At 36.3% G+C, this 23693-nt stretch overlaps 1 protein-coding gene across 6 annotated transcripts in view; it reads right to left on the bottom strand.

The window, feature by feature from the left end:
- Positions 1 to 11910, bottom strand: part of USP15 (ubiquitin specific peptidase 15) — a 118841-nt gene extending 106931 nt beyond the window's left edge. For all 6 annotated transcript variants that reach the window (XR_009265585.1, XM_058742167.1, XM_058742166.1 and 3 more), the window contains exon 1: positions 11774 to 11910. Coding sequence is in view for 5 of the 6 variants with exons in the window: in XM_058742167.1 (XP_058598150.1) it covers positions 11774 to 11862 (89 nt within the window). In the remaining variant the exon portion in view is untranslated. The remainder of the gene's footprint in view (positions 1 to 11773) is intronic.
- Positions 11911 to 23693: the final 11783 nt, after the last annotated feature.

Here is a 23693-nt window from a genome sequence, read left to right on the forward strand (position 1 = left end):
ACAGAGAAAGAACTAGGCTATAGAGGGTATTATGTTAGGTGAAATAAGTCAGACTAAGAAAGACAAATACGGTATGATGTCACTTACATGTGGAATCTAAAAAACATGAATTAAAAAACAAACAAAATGCAGAATCAGACATATAAATTCAGAGAATAAAGTGATGGTTGCCAGAGGGAAGTACTAAGATTAATTCTCTCGTTTAATGACATACTATTGATAATATCTGGAGGTTGTATGATGAGGAAAATGGGTGAAGGTAAGTGGGAGATACAGGCTTCCAGTTATGGAATAAATAAATCCTGGGAATAAAAGGTACAGCAGAGGGAATATAGTCAATAACATCACAATAGTGTTGTATGGTGACAGATGTTAGCCACACTTGTGGTAAGCAGAGCATCATGTACAGAGTTGTCAACCATACTCGAAAGAAAAAGGACTAGGCCAAAATCTTCTAACATTACTTGCTGTGAGATCTTAAAGAGGTTAGTGCTAAAACCTTTAGATTGTTCAACTTAGAAATGGCAATTCATTTATTCACTCAATAAATACTGAAGGTCTACTACATATATACTATTCAATATTGAATAGACAGCTAGCAAAATAGCCAAGGTCCCTATATTCACAGAATTCAGAGTCCAGTGGAGGACACTAATTAAGTAATTAACATATGTAGTAAAATACTGTAAGTGCTGTGAAGGGAAAGTACTGGAAATTATGAAAATATATAAGGGCTCCCTATTCAGATCAAAGGAAAGCCTCTTTGAAAAAGTAACATTTTAGCATATGAATAGAAGTTATTTCAGAAAGAGTAAGAAAAAAAGCTATCTAGACAAGAGGAACAGCATGTGTTAGGACCAGAACTTTGGGAGTCTGGTATGTTGGAGGAACTGACTAAATGATATTGGAGTTTATAAGGGGGTGGGGGAGTGGGGAGAGAAATGCTAGTCAAGGCTAGAGATGTAGAATGGACTCAGACTGTACAATGCCTTTAGGGTAATAATAAGGATTTTATCCTAAGTGTAACAGAAAACTGCTGTAAGATTTTTAGCAGGGAAAAGACATGATCTGATTTACATTTCATGAAGACCACTGGAAATACCTCACAAGATTACTGGGAGGATCAAATACAAATCAAATCTTTAGTGAGTAAAAAACTTACATAAAGCTATAAGTACTTCAAAAAGGTCTATATTATATCGTGCTAAATATCTGAATGCGTCAAGAAAAACAAATTGTATTGTGGTCTGGACGGAATAGGTTTCAATGGCTCCAAAGTAGCTGGGTCAGTTTTAGGACCCAAAATAAAGTTAATTTTAAGACAGTCGTCAAATGCTGAAAACCTACTATAAGAACTAAAAAGGCCAAGTTTCTTTCTTCTTCTTCTTATTTCTTTTTTTGGTGGTGGCAGGGTAAAGATAGAATTCTATAAGTTGTTTAGTGTTTTTATGCACGCTGGAAGCAAATTTAAGGAAAGATATATAGGGGCCAATGAGAAATAGTTTTAGACACAAAGAAGTTTAAAAGCAGTATGGGGCAATGAGGGAATCTCAGTAGCTGCATTTAGAAAATCATAGAGCTAATGAATGCATAGTTCTTTCTTTTCTTTTCTTTTCTCCATTAGTATGTTTATACTTACAACTTTTAGATAAGCAGTTCCTCTTTGTCTAATACTGACATAAATATGTCATTTATTTTCTAAAAAAACCACCTTTTTCTCTGCAACGTATACGTAAAATAGTAATTCTTTTACCACTTAGAAAATACACAAAAATTTCAGCCTAATTCAACATAGCACACAATTTCAGAAAAAAATATGTATAACTATTTATGCACAATTAGCAGAATAAACAATTCTCGATGCTAATTCACTCTAAGATTCATTCTCTAACTTAATGATATACTATTTAGATTACATTTACATAGCAAGAACATAAAACCATTTTTTTTTTTTTTTTTTTAAATTTTTTTTTTTTCAACGTTTTTTATTTATTTTTGGGACAGAGAGAGACAGAGCATGAACGGGGGAGGGGCAGAGAGAGAGGGAGACACAGAATCGGAAACAGGCTCCAGGCTCCGAGCCATCAGCCCAGAGCCTGACGCGGGGCTCGAACTCACGGACCGCGAGATCGTGACCTGGCTGAAGTCGGACGCCTAACCGACTGCGCCACCCAGGCGCCCCCATAAAACCATTTTTAAGACTAAAGGAGGTATCGATAATATCTAGCATTTTAAGCCATTATAAACCAGATAATATACAGGCTTTTAAAAAAAGTACCAAACTATAACTCAGGATTTCATTGTTTCAGTTAAACTTAACCAAAGAAAGCTACGAAGTCCTTTCAAATAAAACAATGGCTTGATTAATCTCTTTATATCTTCATTTTAAATTTCAAGCATTTCCAACTGATTTTCTGCTTTGCACATTAAATTCATCAGTTAGCAAGAACTAATTTTTATGACCTCTTTTTACATCTAAACTAAGATTAAAAAAGGAACTCAGGAAGGAGGCCAAGTAAAATTGTGAAAGTGAAAAGAAAACCCAGAGAATGGAAGAAAATTTTGCAAATCATTTCTCTAATGAGGGATTTGTATCTATAATACATAAGTTCTCAAAACTCAGTAATACAAAGACAATCTAATTTAAAAATGGGCAAAGGATCTAGATAAACATTTTGCCAAAGAAGGTATACAAATGGTCAATATCCATATGAAAAGATGTGCAAAATCATTAATCATTAGGAAAATGCAAATCAAACTACAATGAGATACCACTTTATATCCACTAAGATGGCTGTAATCAAAAAAAGACATTAACAAGTGCTGACAATGATGTGGAAAAATTGGAACCCTCATATACTGCTGATGGCAATGTAAAATGCGGCATCCACTTTGGAAAAGAGCCTGTCAGTTCCTCAAAAATTAAACATAGACACCCAGCAATTCCACTTCTAGGTCTATACTCAAGAGAAATCAGTTATATCTACCCAAAAACTTGCACATGAATGTTCACAGCAGGATTACTCATAAGAGTCAAAAATATGAACAACTCAAATTTCATCAACTGATGAAGGAATAAGTTCAATGTGGTATATTATCTATACAGTGAAATACTATTCAGTAATAAAAGGAAATGAAGTACTAATACTTCACGGAAGAAGCCAGACACAAATATCATGTATATGATTCCAAAATATCCAAAATAGGCAAATCTATAGAACAAAAAGCACATTAGTAGCTGCCTAGAGCAGGGAGATTTGAGGAGAAATGGGGGGGGGGGCGGGGAAGAAGGGAGCTGCTAACAGTTACGGAGGATTTGGGGAGGGGTGATATTCCAACACTAATTAAGGTAATGGTTGCACAATTCTATGAGAATACTGAAACCCAGTAAAATGTAAGTTTTAAGTGGGCAAACTGTATGATATGTGAATTACATCACAATAAAGCTGTTATTTACTATTAAAAAACGTTTTTAATTTTTTTTTTTTTTTTTTTTTTTGAGAAAGAGAGAGCGCAAGTGGTGGAGGGGCTGAGAGAGAGGGAGACACAGAACTGGAAGCATGCTCCAGGTTCTGAGCTGCCAGGAGAGAGCCCGACATGGGCTTGAACTCACGAACCATGAGATCATGACCAGAGCCAAAGTTGGATGCTCAATGGACTGAGCCAACAAGGCACCCTTTTCTTTCTTTTCTTTCTCTTTCTTTCTTTCTAAGAGTGGAAGGGTCATATATGTGGATAGGATTATTAGGGATGATTCTACAGAAATTGGTGTTGAGCTAGGTTTTGAAGAAAGTCAATGTCAAGAATTAGTAAAATGTACTTGAAACAATATGAATGATGTGTAAAGCCCTATGATGCAGAAATCAGTAAGTAATTTGCAGGAAATGGGAAACACCATCAGTACCAAAGCAGAGCTATATAAGTTAGAAATGAGACTGCTAAGAGACTAGAAAGCTAAACCAAGGAGAGAGCCACAGAATATCCTACACGTTCCTCAGATGGAAAACAGATGAAAGTGCTATTTTGATATGATAAAGCTATCACTTCCTGATTTTAAAACTTGAAAGTATTCTTCTTTCAAAAAGCTGCTTCCATAATATGAGTATATGGCTCAGTTTTAAATGAGCATCATGCACTGTGGGCTTTCGAGTTGACTATCTAGCTTGGGAATCTTTGCTCTACCACTGATCCAAGTGTGACTGTGTACATATAACTCTGTACCTCAGTTTCTCTATCTGCAAAATGAGAACAGGTATAAAGCTCTTAACACGGTAAATGAGTGATAATTTTTGTAACCATCACCATAACTATATGATACATGTAACTATTCAGCTGTACTTCTCCAGAGAATTAAGCTTCTACAGCTTGAAACCCATTCAAATTTATGAATATAAATTTTCCATCTATATCAAACATAAATCTCCTGTGATTAAACTGTTAAACTTGGTCAAGCTTTTTAAACATAAATAATATAAAACAACCCAAATTTTCATATTTCTTTTACTATGATCATTTCACCCTCATCATTTTTAATCTTTTTTTGGTAACATTTTACTCAAGGAACTTCATGCTCTTTTGACTCGGGTAATTAATTTGGTCTTTAATGCTCCAGGTTTTGATTTAACTGGCTCTCTAAAATTTAGAATAGCCTGAGCCACTTTTGGACTTGCTTGTGAAAGTCTTTGACTTCTTTCACGAAGGAGGTCCTTTCTATGGCTGCTTCTGCTACATGATTTTTCCTAACAGTAAGGAATTATCACATTACTATTTGGGTCTTCTCAAAACTAAAAGGAGAGAAGGGACAGCTAGCTCTCCTCCTCAGGGAGAAGAAAAGGTAGTCATTACCCTCCTTTTCAGGGAGGAGGGCTATAAAGAAACCATGCAGAATCTTACTGACGGAGGTAGTAAAGAGTGTTGTAGGCATAACCAAATACAGGTTAATCATACAGAGGTTTTCTGCCTCCTATTAAAATCTCACCTTCTTTTCTTCTTTTTGAGGAGTTATTCTTCATTAGGCCTTCAGATATGTCATTTAAACTGTATCCAAAACTGAGGTTACTTACTACCAGTCTTATTCTATGTTTCTTTAGTAGTGACTTCTGTGTAAACTGGATGATAAAACTGAAAGGAGCTCCTTCCTTTCCCTTGTTTAAAGAATAGATGGGAAAAGAGGGTGGAGAGATGACTTCGATGGAAAAAATATAAGATATAGAGTATGAATTGCAGTAGAAACTAGGGAAATGAAAATAAAAGGCACAAACTGAACTGAGTCAAGAAGAAAAACAACTGTTTTAGTAACTGTTGAAAAACTCTATAAAGGAGCTAAGGGGAATAATGATTTAATGAAATACTATTTGCAATATATTTGAGTAGTGACAGCATGAGGACGTTTCTAATACTAAAGAGATACTGATAATATCTAGTATTTTAAATCATTATAAACCAGGTATTTAAACAGCTCTGAACTCTTCAAAGCATCTATAAAACGAGGCAAATAAGAAAACTTACTCTAAGTATAAAGCATGTACAACAGTGAACGACACAGTGTTAGCATTCAATAAATGTTCGCTAGTGGTGGCATTACCACCTGTGAACCACATGCAAATCAATTGGTTTCTCTGAGCTCAGTTTCCTTACCTATAAGAAAGGAATATAAATACATACTTGATCCTTATTTTAAGGACTAAATCAGATAATGCAAGTAAACACCTTCATTGGTTGCTCTTAACCTTCCCATTATCTCCTTGTTAATATGTCTGATGGCTTCAATTCACTTTTATCAATAATCATGGCTTATTAATGAAGTGATTCTCAAAGTGAGGAATAGAAAAGTGACATTAAACTCATATAATAAAATGGATATATCTAATGACTAATATGGCAAAACTGATTGTTCTCTTTGCAGTAATGCTACTTGAACCATCAGTTTTCAGGAAGATGTTAAAGAGGTATCAATATTTTCACTGTCTTAATTCAAAAGTCTTTTGACTTTGAAAATTCATGAAGAGTTGTTTTTGAAAAACAAAATCACTTGGTAAACATGGAACATAAAATACCAAACTTTCATATTTGCATTTCTGGGCTGGGCTGTTCCTATGGATTCATAGTCCAAAAAGGGATCCTTATGTGTTTGTGGTTTACTATAAGCCAACACTTTTAAAATACAGGCAAGGTAACTAAAACAAAAATATCCTACAAGTTCTTCCTGTCTGCTTGATGTGTTATTTCTGTAAAACTGTATGAGAAGGAGCCATACAGCCTCTAATAAAATGTTACAATTACTGATAAACAATTTAAATTCAAAGTTTCAACAGTAAATCATCTCAATTTCTTTATTTTAAATAAACTTCTGGATCAAAATAACATTTATTCTACATACTGAGTTAATCACCCATTAAACTTTAAATGAATTAAATTTTCAATTTCCAGGAGAAAGACATTACGATTTTTCTAAATACTACATCATATCTAAACTGAACAGTCGGAAAAGACAAGTTGGCAATAAAATGGTAGAATTCTGCTACTAAATATAAAATAGATTCCATTTAAAAAGAAAACATGTCCTTTTTTTTTTTTTTTTTTTTGCCTTTTTAAAGTGGGACATTTTAAAATGCATCTTCAAAATAAGAGGCAGTATAGTACAGTGATTTTAGGGCCTGAGTTAAAGCCCCAGACCACTTGGGTTCAAATCCCAAACTGAAAGGTATTATGCTGAATGAAATAAGTCAGCCAGAGAAGGACAGATATCATATGCTTTTACTCATATGTGGATCTTGAGAACTTTAACAAAAGACCATGGGGGAAAGGAAAGGGGAAAAAATAGTTACAAACAGAGAGGGAGGGAGGCAAACCACAAGAGACTCTTAAATACAGAGAACAAACTGAGGGTGGATGGGGGTGGGGGAGAGGGAAAGTGGGTGATGGGCACTGAGGTGGGCACTTGTTGGGATGAGCACTGGGTGTTGTATATAAGCCAATTTGACAATAAATTATATTTAAAAAAACAAACAAAAAAACAAATCCCAAATATATCTCTGTGTGAATACTCTGAGCCTAAGATTCCTACAGCACTTTCACATTCTAGTGCCCTAGAATTGTAGCAGAGTAAACAAGTTAACATATGTAAGTACTTAAAACAGTACCTAGCAGGTGGTTTTTAAATGTACTATTAGGGGCACCTGGGTAGCTCAATCACCAGTTAAGCAACTGACTGCAGCTCTGGTCATGATCTCACAGTTAGTGGGTTTGAGCCCTGTGTTGGGATCTGTGCAGACAGCTCAGAGCCTGGAGTCTGTTTCTGGTTCTCTCTGCCCCTCCCCCCACTCGTGCTCTGTCTCTTTCAAAAATAAACATTAAAAATTTTTTTTAAAAATGTAATATTATACATCGTGGCCTGACACTAATTTCTTATTATACTTATGTACAAGCAAGATTAATACTTGTCACAAAACTATTTTGTAAAACGAACATTTAATATTTTACATGTGCTAATGGGGCAAAAAGGATAGGATTTTGGGGGAAAAGCCTAAATGTCACTAAACAGATAAATGAAATCACTGACTAAAAAGCTCTGGATCTTCCTGGCAAATAAGGTACATTAACTTTGGACTAATAACTTAGAAATGATTTAAAAACTTATAAGAAGGCTTAAATTAGGAAAAATTCCCTTTCTGGATTTTAAGCAACCAAAATGTAAAAAATATGCTTTAATAATGTCACTATTTCTGCCCTTATTTTCACCAATTTACCAACACTAAAAAAACAGTTTTGCTTTCTGGTTTCATTTCCTGAAAACGATGTGACATGTACCCTAATTTAGTGGTTAACACTTTGGCACAACTAAAATTAACATTTACAGTAATAGTAATGAAAAGAAATTTTTAGCAAGCATTTAGTAAACAATCTGGAGGTTACACTGATTAATAGTGCTCTTCTACATTATAAACTGATTTGTCATTTTAAAGTATTTTCTGTCAGTGTCAAAGTTTCACAAACATAAGAGACCATATAAAATAAAGCCTCAAAGATTTCTAAGTAAAAAGAGTAGGAATGCAAGGAAAACTCTAAAACTGAATGTCTCCTAATGTGAAAACCTTGATCTGATGGGCCACTCCTTGCCAGCGTATTTAAACAAAAATATCATACATATCATGTGCAATGACTCCAAATACAAATTAAAGTTACTCTCTGAAGTATCTTAAACCTACTATAGTTCTTAGGGTGTATACAAGAGTGACACACAGGGACACCTGGGTGGCTCAGCTGGTGACTCCTAATTTAGGCTCAGGTCATGATCCCAGTGTCCTGGGATCAAGCCCTGAGTCAGGCTCCATGCCTGCTAAAGGTTCTCTATCTCCCCCTCCTACCCTCTCTCCCCTGGCTTGCCCACGCTCTCTTTCATTAAAGTAAAATAAGAAAAATTAATTAAAAGAATGACGCAAAATTTATATTTGTAAGTTAGCTATGCATTACCACAGACTGTACATAAAAGTTAAAATCACACATAAAAATTAGTGAATACGACTGGTAGAGAAATAAAATTTCATAAAAATGGGGAAATAATGCGATGATTTTGATATGTAGTTATCTGTTTATTTACTTATATCTCCAAAGAGAGTAGTCCATACCCCACAAATTGTCTTAGTAAGTCATTTAACTACCTATCCCCCTTGAATAGGTTCCTTTATCCCTAATATACTTAACATGTAACATACTTTAAACAAAATTTCCTCTTCTCTCCATGTCATGAGAAGCCACCAAGTATCTGAAGATTATCTTTCATTCAATCTAAACTAAACAATTTTAGTTTCTTTATCCTTAGTTCTATAGTTATTAAGTTCTAACCTTGTTCATGGTTTTCTGAATATCTCCTTTGAGCTAAAATACAGATTAAGAAATAGCATTATAAGACTACTTCTTTACTCCTTCTAATGCAGATCAGTGTCACTTTTATACCTCACTTTTTTAAGAGGTATAACTCTGCATCAATTTTGAGTTGTCACTATAAAATCTAGCATCAAAGTTATAGAATTTGTTCTTCCTCATCTCAGACTTGTGCAACTTATTTTCATCTATAGAAAGTCAGTCTGCAGATTAAAAAAATCATTCACTATTTACAAATAAACAGAAACTCTAGTTTTCAAGCAGAATCAAATCTGTACCCATGCTTACGTGTTAGTTACCGAGCAGACTACTATGAAACCCGTCCTTATCCAAAAGTGCTCACAAACTACTTAATGAAATTTATTCATTTTAATTCCCTTGACCATAACATCAAACATTAGTATTAAACTTTTAAGAATAAACTTATGGTAAATCTTCCATTTTTTCTCATTAACCCAGTTTTTCCAAGATGGTTCCACACATATATGAAGACAATGTTCCATCTATATATAATCCATCTCAGTTATAAAACACCAGACTGGATTTGCCCCAATAAGCAAAAATGACTAATCCAAAGATCTTTTAAAAAGACATTAAAAAGAAATAACTTTTTAACAAGTTAAAAATAAGTTTGAAAGAGTCCCAAAAACATGAGCCCAAGTAACAACTAAATTATTAAATATCTTTACCAGTTCTGTAATTATGTGTACATAATCAAATTTGTACTTACCAAATTATTCTCCTTGAAGCTCTGAATCAAACTGAATCTAAACTATTTCCTTTTTTGACAGGTTTCACCTAATTGCAAATTAACTGCCTTACATATAAACCAAACTGGTTTTTGCAAATCCCCAGTACTATCCTGTTCCTGCATTCTTTTTCCCTTTAACTAAGGAGGGTAATGAATTTGAGAATAAATTTTTTCACATTCTGCTGTTACCTAAAAATACAGGCATCAGTTTCCTTTTCTTTAAAATGAAAGCTTTGAAAAGACGCAAATTTTGGACTTCCCATATTCTTTTAGATCTTTAAAATGTTTTATAATAACTTTGCCAAAAAGCAAAAATACTTTTATTTGAGAAACATTAAACTTTAAAAAGTTTAATGCCCACAATACACATACTGTTCCTATCACCCTATGGTGTCAACACCACCAATTATTACTCAGTATACCAAAAACACACATTAAAGAGAAGTAATAGCCACATGAATAAGAGGCACATTTAAATTTTAGATTTCTATTTCACGGAAGTCCACATTTATCTTCCTATGAGGTGGTAATAGGCTAGGTGAATCAAGAATTTTTAAGCGTAGGAAGCAAGAATTACCTTCAATAATCCACAGACTAAGGTAAACTTGTGTCTCAGGAAATACCCAATTTCCACACAAGAATAAACATGTTACAAGCACTCCAATATGAACAATAATGACGATTAAATCATCCAAAGAGTGTATTTTCTGTTGTACTGCAACAAGTGTATGTTTACACCCTCAGGGATTTTTATCATATAAGCACAGAATGCAGCCTCACAAAGTAGGAAAACAGTACCAAGACTTAGATCAAAGTACTAACATTCAAGTCCCAAGACTGCCATCTACTAGCTTAACTTGAAAATGTCCTAATACTACAGCATTTTATTAGAAGTAAATGGCGGTGACAAGAAAGTAACTAAAATTTAATGCTATCGCATAAACAGATAATATTTCAGAGCATTTCATTGAATCAGGACAAAAACCCCATAATGACACTATTATTGCCCATTTTTCATAGATGAAGATACTGAGGTACAACGATTTAAATTAACTTTCCTCAAAGTCACTCCGCAGGTTAAGTGGTGAAAACAGTGACCTAACTAGGTCTAAATCGTATGTTCCTTCCAATAAGTCATAGAGGAGGTGAAAAAACACTCTAAATTATATACCAGCGATATGGTGACAATGGGACACGAAAATAATGGTTACCACTGTGAAGGGGAACATCATCCTTCTTAATAAACAGAGCACTTGCTCTTCACGCTACACATTCCCGTATCTAAGTTATTCTGAACGCCGCTTGCAATGGCCGACAAGTATTAGAATGTATACACACTTCCTTCAGTTGTTTTAAGGATATCCTTTGGGATTTCATAAGTCTGACTATTAGCAAGCGACTTAAGCCTCAAGTGGACTTATCTACTTTTTGCAGGCCTGCGTTATCCTTCAAACGAGGAGAGGGCTGCGCTTCTAAGAGAAATGCTGCCGGTTTCTACCAAGCCTCCCCGAAAGCACAAGACCACGTGGTACTCCTCATTAGCCTAAGGATCTGTACTCCTATCCCTCCTTTTGACAAGGACCTGGAAACTAGGGTTTCTTTCTCTTAAGTGGCGCCCTGACACATGCCACCTGTGTAGTAGGAACCGCAAACATCCTGCAGCCCGCCTCCCGGAAGAATACGAGCAACAGAATAACGAGGAACTTGAATGCCGACAATGCCGGGAAAAGGAAACGACTGGAGGAGGAAAGAGGGTGAGCTCTTGATCAGCCGCGGGACCCGGACCTGTCAAAAATTCGGAGACTTACGCCAAAGGACTGTAACCTATCATTCGGGAAGGCCTGAGGTGGGAGCGGCACTACGGAAGGAAGGAGGACGGAAAGGAAAAGAACTGAGTGAGTCGCCGTCGCCCCTCCTCTCACACCTCTCAGCGCGCCCCGACAAGCCACGAACCCTGGCCCTCATCTCGGGTCCAATCTTTGCCCCAGCATTTCGGGAGCAGCCCAATTCTTGCTGCCCAGTGCGGCGGCCGCCGGACCTGCCCGCACCTGTCACTAGCGAAAGACACCGGCCCGTAGTTCCCGCCCAGTTCTCCCCCATCCTCCCGCAACCACGGCCACCTCAACGCCTTTCTCTCACCAGGTGTCCCCTTTCCGGAGAGAGGTTTTGAGCAGCGTCGCGATGTCAGACCGCTGGATGTCCAGATCCGCCGCTCCGCCTTCCGCCATCTTCTTCCACTAGCGGTAGCGGAGGCGGCAGCGACGGCGGCGGCACGCCCCAGAGCATTGTGGGAATGGCGTCCCGCGGCCCCGCCCAGTCGGCAGGTCGAAACCAAAAGAGACGTAATGGGGGGAGGCACCTCGGGACAAGAGTCGGTCCCGGGAGCGGACCGAGTGCGCCGCCGTGGTCTGCTGCCCCCCATCGGCCCCCGCCCGTTCAGCATCTCGTCTTGGCCTCCTGTGGCCCGGGACCGCCAGGTTTTATATCTTCTCTGTGGGACCCTGGGTCCTCTGTCTCTAGAGCGGTGCCACCGCCCCGTCCATCCTCGACTTCTGCCTTTCCCTCCCTCTTTCTCACAGACGGCTAAAAACCCTTATTTGCGCATTCAATCACGCTGGAGGGTGGGGTGGGGCGGGGGGCGTGGGGACGGCTAAGATACGGCAGGCAGAGAATTTTAACCATTCTGAGACACCAGTCTTTAGGTTGCTAGTCGCAGAACCTAAGCTCGGTGAAGTTTGGCCCAAACAAAGAGCAATCCGAAACCGAACACTTGGCCTCAGTGCCCTTCTTGGACTCCTTCCTGCCCTCCTACTCCTGTTGTAGGTGGAAACCTTTTATAGGCTCTTTGTGACGCCTCCCCAGGCACACCCAGACGCCAAACTGCAGTGAAAAACACGTTCCGATTCCTCGGTGAACAGGGTGTGAAATATGTATCAAATAATGCCAGATACTACAGAGGAAGAAAACGTGCAAGAAAGCCTGTATCTTCGATGTTATAAAGTAACATTTTCTTGACCACACCTTCCCAATGTGTGTATATCTGAAATATGTAGTAATAGCAGCTTTAATTATAGCCAATTATGTTACAAATGGGGAAATCGAGTATCAAAATCAAATGCCAAGGTCACACGGTAAGTGGAGAGGTAAGTTCATAACCCAGGTTCCAAGGCCCACGTGCTATCTGTCCACCAGAGCACGCTGATTACCTCTTTTTTTGAAATCCTGACCTGAAATATAAACTGAGCTGCACTGGGTTTGTGTGTGTGTGTGTGTGTGTGTGTGTGTGTGTGTGTGTGTGTGTGTGTGTATTTTAAACCTCTGAACACCTAGTGGCTAGCGTGTGTGTGTGTGTGTGTGTGTGTATTTTAAACCTCTGAACACCTAGTGGCTAGCATAGTGCTACCTAACATGTAAGAACCACCTAAATATTTGTTTCAAATGAATTGTGGCAAAACTGCTTGAGTGTTTCCAAGCATGAGGTCCAGAAATTTGGCTTTAGGATAATGTAAATGATCTGAAAAGTCTAGAAGATGGATAAGAATTCCTGCATGATCTCCCCTTTCCCATTCTTAATGTCTACCCTAACTCATTTGGTGGGAATGTAATAAAGATGAATGCAGTTATGCTCACAAGAAGTACTGAGCCCTTCTAAATTAACGTAGTGTATACTGGCATTATGATGTGTTTGTATCAGCATTATGATTGCTTATTTTCTTCACAATACTATTTTGCATTATCATGGCATCCTTGATTTGAGAGTCTTCAGACTTTGAAGCTTCCAGTTACTGCTATTTCTTATATTATTTGACTTTCTTTATGAAGGTTAAAAAAAAACTTTCCCTACCCATGAGTACCATCAAAGGGTCACATTTCCCCCCTCCCCGCCAACCCCTAAAAGACAACAAAGTAATTTTCCAAGGGGAAGCAGCATGATATAGGAATATTGGAGTCATGAATAGGAGTTAAAACCTCACCTCAACCTCTAGCTCCAAAGTACTTAACTTTTCATTTAATCATAAAATTAGGAATAATAATACCTATCTTAAAGGATTTTTATGAAGATTAAATGGAACATTTTTATTGCCTGGGACATAATAGTTAATCAGTAAACACTAATGTTTACCAGTGACAGGATGAATTGTGTAGTATATAAATTATATCTCAATAAAGCTGTTGAAAAAAATTTCACAGACTTCGAAATCAAAACCATGCTATCATTTTATAAACATAGCTTCCATTGATTATTATTTCTATTTGTTTATTTTTGAGAGACAGAGACAGCATGAATGGTATTTTATAAACATAGCATAATTGAGAAGTGATGCCTCATGCACACTATTCAGTTTTCTTTCAAAGAAAATGCATATTTGAAATGTTGAAGCCTATAACCATGCAGCAAAGTAAAATAATCTTTCCATTTGCACCATGTTCAAGACAATGAGTTAACTGGAACATACATATGTAAGTTAAATGTTAATTTGAATTATACATTAGATTTATGAGGTCATTTTGTAGCCCTAATTAGTTGCCTTTGGAGGCAGGAAAGAAATAACAATTACAGTATTTTATTTAATAAGCACTTATAGAGTTCCAAGACCAGTTCTAAGCACTTTAAAATATTAACTCATTCCTCATAGCAACCCTGTGACATAGGTATTATTATTATTTCCATTCTGTAGAGAAGGAATTGAGGCAATTGACAGAACTAAAATTTGAAACCAGTCTAGCTCCAAAATCTAGAAGTTTTCGGTAAGTTTAAATTTTTCTACCAATCTTTACAATCTCCTCCCCCCCCCCCCCCGCTTTTTATTGAGAAACAATTGACTTGTATCACTGTGTAAGTTTAAGGAGTATAGCATGATGTTTGACTTACACGTATTGTGAAATGATCTTAATTATAGCAGTCAACTTTCTAACACCTCAGTTTACTAATTTATGGAAATTCTGCTTGTTTTACTTATGCTTCTATTTTAAATTATGAAGAGAGATAAGATATTATTCATAAACATTGAATTGGTTAAAGTCCTCTTCCTTTCTGAATGAGCAGTAATTGATGAGAAATGTAACTTTCTCTTGAATCATACAGATAAATGAATATAAGCCAGGACTTACATTGCTTATTTGGAATCAGTGTCTTGATGTTTCCCTTCAGTCAACTTTGTAAGAGTGTACTATTTGCTTGGTGATTATCATTACATTTTCAGACTCTCTGCACTTTTCTTGTCCACTAAAACCTTAACCTAGGGCTTTGAGAAGGGGAGAGGAGTATGCTGAGAACTTAAGAAATGAGGCTTGATACAAATCAAGTGTACCTTACATAAAGGCAGAGTAGGCTTTGAAATTAGAGATACTGTAGGAAAGGTTCCTTGATCTTCTGAATAATTCCCCTCTCTACTCACTGATGTTTATATGATCCCTTTCAGAGAGTTTCTTATACACGCCGATTAAAAGATAGGACTTCAAATGTAAACCTTTGGGAGAGAGTGAGGTTTAAACCTGAGGTTTCAAGTGAGAACCAGTTTTCAGCCTGGGATACACCAGAGAAAGAAGAAAAAACACTGTGTTTTTAAATAAAGTGGAATGGAAGAAAATACTGAGAAGTCCAAGACAAGTTTTGCCTACTTCACAGTATTGTTTGGTGCTGGCTACATGAGCCTAAGGAAGAATCTTCCAGAATGAGCACATCCCTGAAGAGAACAGTGATTGATACCTTGCTGTCTTTATTTCTCAAGTCTTACTATCTTTAGTCTTCAATAAGCAGTGTTTCACTTTTTCTTTCTACCTTGTTCTTCCTCTACAGTTATTTCCTCTGATAACTCCCTTTCCCTCCAATTTTATTCACTACTCTAAACCCTTTATTCTTTTCTCTTTTGTAATTTTATAGTTCCCTTCTCCCTTTACTGGCTCTCTAAATAGCTAAAAGGCAGTGGAAAGGCGGGGGAGTAGTGCAAACACCAAAACAGCATGTAGTAAAGTGCTTAATCTGTTAATGATGTGAAACTTGAGATATGAGTAAAAATTGTTAAGTGCCATTATAGTTTTTAAAACTTAAAAAAAAAAAGTCTCCTTATTTCAGATAAACGTTAGGTCCTGATAAAGAGAAAGAGAAAGTAGTGAAATGAATACACCGTCTTGTACAAAGGACTAGTATACATGAATTTTGAGTTTGGCTCAGTGCCACTAATTAGCTGGGTAACCCTGGTCAAGTCATTTAATCTCTGTAAACATTAGTTTTCTCATTATAAAATAAGGTGATTAGACTCTTCCAGGACTAAAACTCAAATGCTTTCAAGGGTTAGACTATGTAACTACAAATGGGTGAAGCAAATCTGTTGTAAGATGGTACGAAGTTGTGGGAATTCTAATGAACTGTCTGCTCCAATGAAAGTTATTTAAATTAAAAAAATTAGAAAAAACAAAATTATATCTCCTACCCTAAAAGATCTGGAAAGTCACATTTTAACATCAGCATGAAGTCTAGGAATTTGATTATCTGACTTGCTGCTTGATATTCTCTTTTTGGAAGCACACACAAAATGCTCTGAAAGCTGACACTACCCTGAAGGTTGATGTCAGTCTACCCATAGTAGATACTCACTGAATGGTAATAGAACTAAACTGAATGAAATCAGTAAACAAATCAGATAGTCTAATCAGTCTAGAATTCTATCATCAACAACAAAAAATCCTTAATACACATAGTACATTCTATGGTTTGTAGGAATTTTTAAATGAAATGTACTTGCATGGTGGGAAACTATTCCAAGAAAGAATTGGGTTATCCTATCCAAGCAAGAGTGATATAGATCGAATCAAGGTTGCTAGTAGGGATAATCTGCCTGTTTTATACTTTGTTATTTATATTTACTGACAGATTTCAAGGTTGATAAAGAACCACTTCATGAAAAAAAAAAAAAAAAAGAAACATTAAACAGCCTCTGAGTCCTTTCCCCAACTTCATAATAATGAATGAACTTTAGAAAGCAAAATTATTTTAGACATGCTGATTTTTTTGTCTTAAAAGACAAGTTAAATCAGAACAAAATATTGATCTTTATATACTTGATTGTTTTTACTTTATATCAGTTTTGTGCAAGAGTTTAAAAATGTTTTCTTTAATGCTTATGGATTTTGGAAGTCTACACATCCAAAGTGAAGGAGATAGTTGTGTAATGATCTACTGATTCTGTAAGTATATAGATTCCTGAGAGATTAACTTTGTTTTCTCCCATGAGAGGACTGAATTATTCAGATTTTCTATTTGGTCAATCCTTCTCTTCATTTTGGCTTAGATAGCAAAAAGATTTAAACTGCTTACAAAGAGTCTTAGAACAATATAATGGCAGGTCTTAAAGAATGCATCTATGTTCCAGGAGTGATGTAAACATTAAATGAGGCATTTTTCATGATGTTGTCTTCCAGGTCTCTAAGCAATAGGGCACTATAGACCCTATTAAGGGTCTGTTAGAAGACCTCAATGAGGAAGATAAAACAAGTCTAGTGATTTTATAAAATATTTACCATTGCTTTTTGTTGCTAGCCAGTATACTTCTGTCTAGGCCCTTTTGAACTATGTCAGTTATGGATTTCTAAAATTATTAGTGGCTGAATGCTACTATATAATATGTTTGACATGATTTCTATAGTATGGAGGAAAGGAAAACTTTTCCTTTTCATGAGATGTGTAGGAAATAGTAATACACCTCCATACACATTTTAACTTAATGTTTATGGAAATGTTTATAGAATAGAGTGGAAAGATTATACATTTTGGAATTGGAAAGACCTATATGTGAATGGCCCACTCTGCCACTTGCTAGTTCTGTAACACTGAAAACTTTAGTTTCCTCATCTGTAAAATGGGAATAATAGACTTATTTCATAGGATTCAGTAAAATGGTAATGAAATCACAAATGTGAAACTTTAAAAAATTTTTTAATGTTTATTTTATTATTTTTGAGCGAGAGAGCGACAGAGTGTGAGTTGGGGAGGGACAAAGAGCAAGAGGGAGACACAGAATCTGAAACAGGATTCAGGCTCTGAGCTGTCAGTACAGAGCCCAACATGGCGCTTAAACTCGGTAACAGCGAGATCATGACCTGAGCCGAAGTCGGGTGCTTAACTGACTGAGCCACTCAGAAGCCCCTTGAATGTGAAACTCTTAATAGTGCTCAGTGTATAGTACCATTTACACATGAAATATTTGTCCCTCTTTGGGACAGTTTGTCTAGTAAGACAAATGTCTAAACAAGTTCATTAAGATCACAAAGCTGCTATGCAATAATTAAAATGATTAAGCAGTTGTGTTAAAATTAATAGTACCCCATATCAAAGAAACCTAATCACTAAAGGGGTAAGAAAGATAATATTAAGATTCCAGCTTTACTCACAGTCTTTTCTGTGAAGGTATTCTGAAGGATAAAACAATGTACTTGGAAGCAATATAACAGAAAAATATTACTATTGTTATGAAGTTCTCTAATTACAAAATAGGTACATAACATATCAAAGACATGTGTCACAGTCATCTTACCCATGGACTGACAACACCGAAGGCAGAATAACGGCTCCCCAAAGATGTCAGTGTCCTAATCCCAGAACCTGTGAGTATGTTACCTTACATGACACAAAGGACTTTGCAGATTTGATTTAGGTTAAGGACCTTGAGATGGGAAAATTATCTTCCATTATCCATTATCCATTAATATAATCCCAAGAATCTTTAAAAGTGGAGAAACTTTCCTGGCTGCGGTCAAAGGTAAATATGACAACAGAGAAATCGCTTTGAAGATAAAATAAAGGGGCCATGAGCTGAGGAATGTGAATGGCTTCTAGAAACGGATGAATTCTCTTCTAAACCCTCCAAAAAGGGACAGTGTTGCCAATGCCTTGATTTCAGTCCTGTGAGACCTGTATTGAACTTGTAACCTATAGAAATATATAAGATTATACATTTATAATGTCTCAAATCACTAAGTTATGGTAATAGTATTTCTATTACTATTATAGTAGTAATAGAAAACTAAAACAGGTAGTAGATCAGCCTACCCTAAGGAAGTTGAGACAAAATCATTTTAGACCCAAAATGACCAATTTGTCTGTCTACTATAGCAGTACACAGATATGTCTTGGATAACAATGATAAGAAATTGGGCTCAATAAGATATATTATCCGAACTGCTAGTTGACAAAAGTATGGAAGACATTTTTAGAGATGAGCTCTAAAACTGATACAATACAGTGAGCACCTGGGTGGCTCACTCAGTTAAGTGGCCCATTTGATTTAGGCTCAGGTCATGATCTCGGGATTCACAAGATTGAGCACCGCGTTGGGCTCTGCCCTGACAGTGGGGAGCCTGCTTGGGATTCTCTCCTTCCTAGCTCTCTTCCCCTCCCCACCCCCTCAAATAAGCATTTAAAAATAATAATAAAACTGATACAATACATAAAATAATAGCCATACCAAAGTCATCAGCAATTATGAGATTATTTTAACTCTTCAGGTAATGTCACCAAATTCTTAACATCAAATGATAATAAATACCCATCAAAGGTGAGGACCTGGAGCTTATAAATGTGCGGATTACACTTCAACTGGCCAGATATCAGCCAAGGATAGAAAATAGTAGATCCTCAAACAGCTTCTAGACATGTTGCAGTGGAATAATTATTGACTATGCAAAAGAAATGCTATCCAGACTTACTAATAGAGACTGAATCAGTTCAGGGAAGCTAAAGCAGCTGTTAGCCAACTTCATGATTACAATCAGAGGAAATTGAGTCAAGCTGACTTATGAGAAATAGAGCTGTAAGTATATATAGAGCTAGATAGTACTTATGCCTACTAGCCAAACTACAAATCAATACATATAGCCAAAAGTTTCCTTCCTTCCTCCCTTCTTTCCTTCCTTCCTTCCTTCTTTTCTCCCTCCCTCCTTTCCTTCCCCCTTCCTCCCCTACTTCCTTTCTCCTCTGTCTCCTTCAGTTGCTCCCTCCCTTTCTTTCTGCCTGTGTCCTCAGGCATTTATAAAACCTTATGTGGACAGTGGTTCCCTTGTAAGTACTTACTGAATGAAATGTCTTTGTGGGCAGGTTAAAACTAAGAGTAACCCTCAGCTCTACTGACTACTTAAAGTGGTTGATAGGAAATAGAAGTAGATCAAGGTAAGAAGACAAAAACCTTGCTTTTAGTAGGGCAAGGGCTGAGTGCTTTTAAGTAATGCCCTTTAGACTCTATATCCTGTAACTGCTTTTCAATGGCTCATGTAAATGGCATTGCACTGTGAGTTTTCAGCCTTTTCAGAGAAAAATGAATTTCAAACTTTTTTTTCTTGAAGTAAATTAAAGGGAATTAGAAAATTAAAACTTCAGAACTGTCAGCCTTCTAAAATAATTTCCCCCAAATGCTTCTACTGTTAAAAAGGTTTGCATTTTCTAGCTTTCTATTTTCATGTTGTGCAAATTAATTCAGAAAACAATAAAATTTTATAGAGATGTGAACACTTTTTCCAAGTTTGAAAGAAGTTTAAAACTATGTTAAAGAGAATAAGTCAGTTTTTAAAAATGCAGAAAGATTCTTCAATGGGAAACTGTAGGAAGGAAATTTTTACCAATGTTGAGTCTATTACATATTTGCTATCATGACATCCAAGAAAATTTATGATAAAATCAATTGAGGAATTTTTTAAGATATTTCCTTAAAAGCTAGAGAAATAGTATTCTCTGATTAAGAATAGACTTGGGCACCCCAAATTAAATTCTAGTGCTCTTTGCCTCAAAAAAGAGAACTCTTAAATTAGGAAGCAGTGTATCTAGCAAGAGAATGCTACTCTTCATCTGAACTTAAAAGGATGATGGAACTCAGTTGGAATTTTCTCTTCCTTTTGGCTGCCTAGAGGTATCACTTATCCAATGGACTGTTAATGGCTGGAGGGTTAAAAAAGGAAATCATCTTAGCCTAAGGTAGTGTTTCTAAGGTAGTGTTTCTAAAAGTGGAATCTCTAGATAAGCTGTATCACAAAGAGTTGAGGTGCATTTTAATATGCGGATTATTCGGCTCAACTCCAGAGCTGAATCAGAATCTCTGGTAGATAAAGTTTAGAATTCTGCATTTTAACAAGTTCACTGGTGATTCTTGTGCCTTCCAAAGTTTGCGAAGCATTAGTCTAAGGAGATAAGTTGGCTTCTTCAATTAATTTTGCCCAAATTCAGGCAATGGCCTGTGACAAGAGTGAAATTATATCGTAGCTGTGGGGCTGGATTGTTCATTCTTGATAGAATGATCTCTCCCTAGCCCTCTAGGATTATTTAATCTCAGTAAATTAAATGAACAGCTCTAGTATAACTCACATACTGTAACTGTTATCGTTTCAAATAGGATTTTTTTCTTTTTTAAAATATATTTTCAATAAAGATATTGGCTTATCTCAGTGGACTGATTTAATATTCAATAATTTCTTCTATTTGATGTCTCTACATTAACCATGTATAGTCCCTATCAGTTAAAACACAATAAACTGTTAAGAATTGTGTATTCAGTTGGTGACAAATATTTTCAGTAAAAATGTAAAAGTAATTAGTTTTTATAGTAAAAGAGAAGTACTGTATAAAAAGACCTAACTTAAGATTTAGGCCATAAATGGTTAAATATAAACATAATACAAATATACTATACCACATAGATATTTATAATTAGAGATCATTTTTAGCAGAGGGAATGAAATACTTGTATAGTGAACCACACATTTTTCTCTATGACAATTTAAATGTGTAATAAGTTATAGATTCTGTACCAAAACCTTGGTAGCTTTACATTTTTAAGGGTCATAGTCTTTGTTACTGCATAAGGATTACCACACTAGAAACTCTTATTATTAAAAGGTGATTTCATTCTGGAAGCACTGAAAAGAGACTTTTCTATAGGCTGCTGTCATCCCAAAACTTTAGATTCTTCTTGACCTAAGAATCATGTAGGGGATATGTAAAAATGACACATTCTTTAGTACTTTAGTACTTGATTTCTACAGAAAAAGAGTGCAACAAAAATGAAAAATGAGCAATTATTCTTTTTATTGCTAAACATTCTCCATTTTATATTGTGGCAATGGATACCTCACCCCTATCCTACCTACCCTACCTCAAAATGAGCTTAAGTGATCTTTTCTTCCTGGGCCCATTTCTCTTCTCATGAGTACAGCATACTTAGGAGCAGTTTAGGGAACATGACTTCCCTAAAAAGTACTGAACGTTCCTATGTATTGGTTTATGGAACTAACTCCTTCCTTCGGACTCTCCTGTTTTAACAGGTAAGAAGGAACATAAAATGAGAACCAAAGGAGTCTTGAATAAAAAACCAGTTATTAGATAACACACAGAGACGATGACAATGTAAACATGGCTTTTAAAATAAGAATAGTTAAATATAATTAAGTTTAGGAGCAAAACATCTAGAAAAATATTATTTAGAGATGTACTTTCCTTAATTGGAAACAGATGGAATTGAAGGATTTGTGTTAATTACAACAGAGATTCCTTATTTAGAAATTACTGCTGAATAATTTGGGGAATCTCCTTTATTAATGATATTTAAAACTGTAGTTGAGTGTTTCCCTGTTTAAAGTCAGGACTTTGGGGGCACCTGGGTGGCTCAGTGGCTTAAGCATCTGACTTCACCACGATCTCACAGCTCACGAGTTCAAGCCCCACGTTGAGCTCTCTGCTCTTAGCGCAGATCAGCACTCTCCAGATCTTTTGTCCCCCCACCCCTCCCCTGCTTGTACTCTCTCTCTGTCTCTCTCAAAATAAATAAAGCAACTTTAAAAAATTAAAAAAGAATAAAGTCAGTCCTTTGGATTTGTTACCCTGATGTCAAATTCAGCCCTAGGAATCTATAATAAATATTGAGGCAAAAACTTGAGGTACATTAGTACCTCAAATAGTAAAATACAAACTTGGAAAGGACAAAGAAAATTCAAGATCAACTATTTGAGAATGAGAAGTAAATATTATTTAAACAATATTTAAAGTGGGCAATATACATGAAGGTCACTCAAGGGAACACTCTAAACAAGTGCGTGCCTCGAAATGACACATGGGGAGGAAACAATCTGTGAAAAGGTCAATTTGTACAGTTGGAACCAAATGATCTTAGAACTTAATGGACCTGTAGCAATCATCTGGTTTAATTTTTACCTTTTCAGTGAGAGAGGTTGTGACTTATCAAGATAATAAAGCTAGTGAATGTAGAGCCAGGACTAGCATCCAAATAACTGCTTACTTCAATCCCCTTGCTGTAGTATCACAATAATTCAATAAATCACTGTGTTGGTGCTGGGGATTCTTAAATTTTTTTTTTCAAGTTCATTTATTTTTGAGAGATGGAGAGAATAGAGTGTGAGCGGGGGAGGGGCAGAGAAAAGGGAAACAGAATCCAAAGCAGGCTCCAGGCTCTGAGCTGTCAGCTCAGAGCCCAATGCAGGGCTTGAACTCACTGACCCTGAGATCATGACCTGAGCCGAAGTCAGACACTCAACTGACTGAGCCACCCAGGCGCTGCTCCTTTGCTGGGCGTTCCTAATATAATATGACTCGACACTAAATTGGAAACTTACCAACAATGCCAAAAGTCACGATACTCCCTATGTCAGAGATTGCTTACTGTCCACTAGTATACACATATATATTCTGCTTTTCTTCCATAGCAATAGAAGTTTCAACTGAACACATGGCCACACAAAGAAACCATGGATTTTTTTTTCTTTAAAACACTGACACATAATTCCCATGCTATACATTGGACCCATTTAAAGTACAATGCAATAGTTTTTAGTATATTCACAGAGTTGTACATCTAACACCAAATCAATTTTAAAATATTGTCATTACCTTCTGCTGAAACCCCATATCCTTTAGCTGTCACTTCAACTCCTCATCCTTCAGCCCTAAGCATCCACGAATCTATTTTCTGTGTTTATAGATTTGCTTATTCTGGACACTTCTCATAAAACCAAACAATATGTGTACCTTTGTGACTGGCCTCTTCGATTTAGCATAATGTTT

Source organism: Neofelis nebulosa, chromosome 8 (assembly GCF_028018385.1).
Source record: "Neofelis nebulosa isolate mNeoNeb1 chromosome 8, mNeoNeb1.pri, whole genome shotgun sequence".
NCBI lineage: Eukaryota > Metazoa > Chordata > Mammalia > Carnivora > Felidae > Neofelis > Neofelis nebulosa.